The 5000-nt window shown below is 42.0% G+C and overlaps 1 protein-coding gene across 3 annotated transcripts in view; it reads left to right on the forward strand.

The window, feature by feature from the left end:
- Positions 1 to 5000, forward strand: part of LOC137089340 (receptor-type tyrosine-protein phosphatase mu-like) — a 255243-nt gene that overhangs the window by 127578 nt on the left and 122665 nt on the right. For all 3 annotated transcript variants that reach the window (XM_067452908.1, XM_067452910.1, XM_067452909.1), the window contains one exon: positions 1842 to 1944. In XM_067452908.1, the coding sequence (XP_067309009.1) occupies positions 1842 to 1944 (103 nt within the window). The remainder of the gene's footprint in view (positions 1 to 1841; positions 1945 to 5000) is intronic.

The raw sequence follows: 5000 nt of genomic DNA on the forward strand, positions 1-5000 counted from the left end.
CGACAGGAACAGAAAACGTTAAGGAGAAAATGTTTTTATTGCAATACTCTTTCTTTATTTTAGGCCCCGTCCACACGAAGCCAGAGCTTTCCCAATCCGATCTTTTTTCCTCGTTTCAAGAACGACACAAGATCACCGAAACCAACTAAAAACGATGTAGTTTACACGCCAGGCCAGTGTGTGGCGCTGTAATTCTCCCACAGAAATACACTAGAAACCGAGAAGAAGAGTTGTGGCTAGCAGGGGTATAGCAGTGGTCGGAGGTGAGGCAAAATCTCACGATAAAATAACAATAAATACATTTGCTGCTTAACAGATGTGTTTTATTAACGCCTACACCTACCCCGACCCTAAACAGACCCTTACAGTACTGCAGATACGGTCATTAAACGAGGCGATATTGATGAGCTCATGCCCAGTGCCCGTAGTCGTATCTCTAACTCTTCACCGTGCTGGACGTAGTGTGAGGACATCACCGTTTCAGAAAATATACGGATTCGCTGTACACACGAAGATGGAAGATTGCCCTTTTCAGATTTATCCACTTTGGGACCCAGTTTCACAAAATATCGGATTCATGCTTCCAAAACGCCGGATCCGTGTGGACGAAACGCTGATACGGTACAAAATTTATATATATACAGCTAAACGCGTCTCCGTGTGGACGGAGCCTTACTTAAAAGACTTGAAAACCCTTACTTAAACTTAAAACTTTACCTAAAAACCCGTGTACACATTCCCAGTGTATTGTCTAATATAAAATAAATATATATAAAGATTTACAGTGGCAGCTCAGAGATAAACAGGAGCATTTAAGTGTTAAATTGAACGAATAAATGTAGGCTAAAATTAAAACTACATTTGTCTGCATTTTTATTTATTTGATTATTTTTATTAAAATCATTTTAGAGATGAACTGTCCCTTTAAGGACACGTGTTCGTTAGGCTGCGCTACTGTAACTTTAAAGGTGCCCTGTGTAAAAATTGGGGTAAAAATATTCAAAAAATGACCTACACGCATCAAAAGAATGAGAGGAAATACGGGCGATGATGTCATTAAAAAAATGTCAAGTTATAGTGCTGCAGAGATATCAACCTTAATTAGCAGTAGCATTACTAGCCCCGGCCTGACAGGTGTCGTAATACCAGTCTCGGCCACGGGAGGCGGTATGCGGGCGACATAACCACCAGCCAACCTGGCGTACTTGAACCTGATCGTGTGGAAAGTACAGCCCACTACTTCATTTCAGCTCAGGGAAGAGAGCGGACGGATGGCCGAAGCCCTTGGCCCCTTAAATGTATCTATGATAAAAATAGCTGCTTAACCTGACCGGAAAAATCGGAAGTGCGGGCGCCCGGCGACTGTGTCCCGTCCCGTCATAATAAACGCGAGCCGTTTAGAATAGGCGCCCTCCAGTGGCCGAAAAGTTGCATAGTGCACCTTTAAGCTCACATCTCATATATAGACGTGATTTTACTTTCACTTTAGTCATAACCGACAGTGTTTGAATGTTAACTGTGTGTGTGTTTGACAGTATTAGCGCAGTAAGACTGTCCAGTAATCGCGTGTGTTTGACAGACGTTTAGTGCGCACTCAATGCAAAACGCGAATGAAATGTTTAACCGGCAAGGCTTTAAAGCGCGGCGAACACCCCTAACTTTAGTGCATATGATGGATATTTGCTCATATCAGCACGTAGACCCACAGGCACACTCAAACAGAGCCGAAATAAACTGAGAAGAATATTTCAAACGGAGGGAAATGGAAATAATTAATTAAATGCAAAACTGCAAAAACCGCAATTCACCAGCGCGTACTGAACCGTGATTGTGTTTTGCAGCTCCGTTGATGCCGGCGTACGATCAGGAGTCGCCTCTGAACCAAACGGACAGCAGCGTAACGGTGGTGCTAAAGCCGGCTCAGAGCCGCGGAGCTCCGGTCAGGTACGTACCAATACCATACGTTCCATACCAATTGCTGGAAAGAAAATCGAGATGCAATCTTGTGCAATATTGCAATCAATGCTCAGAGGTGGACAAAGCACATGAAACATGAAAATTGTGCCAAACGCAGAGAATTGTGTGTAGTGTTTTGAAAGAAGTGTGTTTTAGAGCTGCAGTTTGAGTGTAAAGCAGGAGCTGTGCTTGTAGTTCAGCAGAACGGGTTCAGGGGTCGGGGAATGGGTTACATGTTGAGCTCATTGTGTCTCAAGTGCCAGAATTTGTGTGTAAACCATTGAGAAAAACTGTAAACGGACGTTTACGGTCATTAAAAAAACAAAAAAATCATCCCCTCCGGCCGCTCCTGTGTGAGATGATTTGTTGCCTTTAACAGCATTTTACTGTAAAACAAGATGAAGTGTGAGGTGAGATCAGCTGTGCTTGTATAGAGTAAAGGAACTCACTGCATAAACCTGTTCATTGGTTCATTTTTACTGTTTCAGTCCCGATCATATTTGCCAGTGAGTGTGAGCGGAAGCAGAAGTCTCATCTGTTCTCAGCTGGATGTTTTCATGGTATTTTTCCTCCTGTATTGTGTGTGGATTCCTCCAAGTGAGCGTCATTCTTTGAAGCGGAGAACAAAGTGTGTGTGTGTGTTGATGTGGTTGTGTGTGTGTGTGTGTGTGAGTCTTCAGAGCTCTGTCCCTGAACCGCTTTCATGTGTCACCGCGGCCCCTGAGTGTCCCTGAGCCGACACACACACACACACACACACACACACACTCCAGCTCTCATTAGTAAACGCCGCACAGCTCTCAGGTGAACATGTCCGGCTCCGACTTCATATCTATTTGTGCTCAGTAAAGGAAGTTTCTGCATTATTTTCATGACTTTTAAAGTTTGAAGCTGAAATTGCATTAGCCTTTTCTCCTCTATTGTGCCGTATATCGAGTGAATCGCTTCACAAACAAGAAGAAATGTGGGCGGGGCTTGATCGTGTCTGTGGGGATCTGATTGGATGGCTGTGGTTTGCTATTGGCTGATCTCATGTGAGTGACAGGTGGCTCCGCCCTCATCATCAGAGATGAAGTTATTCTGATTCAAGATTACCAGAAAAATGAATTTAACACACTAATAGCTCTGAAAAACCCATTTTGATCCCATGGTGAGGGTTATATTTGACATGTTTGATTGGCACTTCATTGTGCACCAATCATTTTGATGTTTAAATGGCAAAAAGTAGAAGTCTAATTTTTAGTCGTTTAATCGTCTAGCCGTCACAATCTGGCCAAACTCGCTCAAATCCTTACGCTTGTCCATTTCTCCTGCTTCACACACATCAACTCTGAGGACTAAATGTTCACTTGCTGCCGAATATATCCCACCCACTAACAGGAGCCGTGATGAAGAGATCATCAGTGTTATTCACAATGGTCATAATGTTCTGCCTGATCAGTGTATATGATATAGGGGAGCGCGGTTTGCAATATTTTTAAACTGCTGTGAATATATGGTTATAAACGTTCCACACATGCCACGATGTCGCCGTTTTCTGTATTTACCAGTTGCCATATCAACATTTTTTTTAAGTGAATAAATTGCGGCAAAAATTAAAAAAACAAATTTAATCCCAGTTGAGCAGATGGGGCATGTTTACTTATTTATGTATTTAACTTTATTTAAAGTCGCCCTAATATATATATATACAGTCTTGTTCAAAATAATAGCAGTACAATGTGACTAACCAGAATAATCAAGGTTTTTAGTATATTTTTTATTGCTACGTGGCAAACAAGTTACCAGTAGGTTCAGTAGATTCTCAGAAAACAAATGAGACCCAGCATTCATGATATGCACGCTCTTAAGGCTGTGCAATTGGGCAATTAGTTGAATTAGTTGAAAGGGGTGTGTTCAAAAAAATAGCAGTGTGGCATTCAATCACTGAGGTCATCAATTTTGTGAAGAAACAAGTGTGAATCAGGTGGCCCCTATTTAAGGATGAAGCCAACACTTGTTGAACATGCATTTGAAAGCTGAGGAAAATGGGTCGTTCAAGACATTGTTCAGAAGAACAGCGTACTTTAATTAAAAAGTTGATTAGAGAGGGGAAAACCTATAAAGAGGTGCAAAAAATGATAGGCTGTTCAGCTAAAATGATCTCCAATGCCTTAAAATGGAGAGCAAAACCAGAGAGACGTGGAAGAAAACGGAAGACAACCATCAAAATGGATAGAAGAATAACCAGAATGGCAAAGGCTCAGCCAATGATCACCTCCAGGATGATCAAAGACAGTCTGGAGTTACCTGTAAGTACTGTGACAGTTAGAAGACGTCTGTGTGAAGCTAATCTATTTTCAAGAATCCCCCGCAAAGTCCCTCTGTTAAAAAAAAGGCATGTGCAGAAGAGGTTACAATTTGCCAAAGAACACATCAACTGGCCTAAAGAGAAATGGAGGAACATTTTGTGGACTGATGAGAGTAAAATTGTTCTTTTTGGGTCCAAGGGCCACAGGCAGTTTGTGAGACGACCCCCAAACTCTGAATTCAAGCCACAGTACACAGTGAAGACAGTGAAGCATGGAGGTGCAAGCATCATGATATGGGCATGTTTCTCCTACTATGGTGTTGGGCCTATTTATCGCATACCAGGGATCATGGATCAGTTTGCATATGTTAAAATACTTGAAGAGGTCATGTTGCCCTATGCTGAAGAGGACATGCCCTTGAAACGGTTGTTTCAACAAGACAATGACCCAAAACACACTAGTAAACGGGCAAAGTCTTGGTTCCAAACCAACAAAATTAATGTTATGGAGTGGCCAGCCCAATCTCCAGACCTTAATCCAATTGAGAACTTGTGGGGTGATATCAAAAATGCTGTTTCTGAAGCAAAACCAAGAAATGTGAATGAATTGTGGAATGTTGTTAAAGAATCATGGAGTGGAATAACAGCTGAGAGGTGCCACAAGTTGGTTGACTCCATGCCACACAGATGTCAAGCAGTTTTAAAAAACTGTGGTCATACAACTAAATATTAGTTTAGTGATTCACAGGATTGC

The sequence above is a fragment of the Pseudorasbora parva genome, chromosome 9 (assembly GCF_024679245.1).
Source record: "Pseudorasbora parva isolate DD20220531a chromosome 9, ASM2467924v1, whole genome shotgun sequence".
NCBI lineage: Eukaryota > Metazoa > Chordata > Actinopteri > Cypriniformes > Gobionidae > Pseudorasbora > Pseudorasbora parva.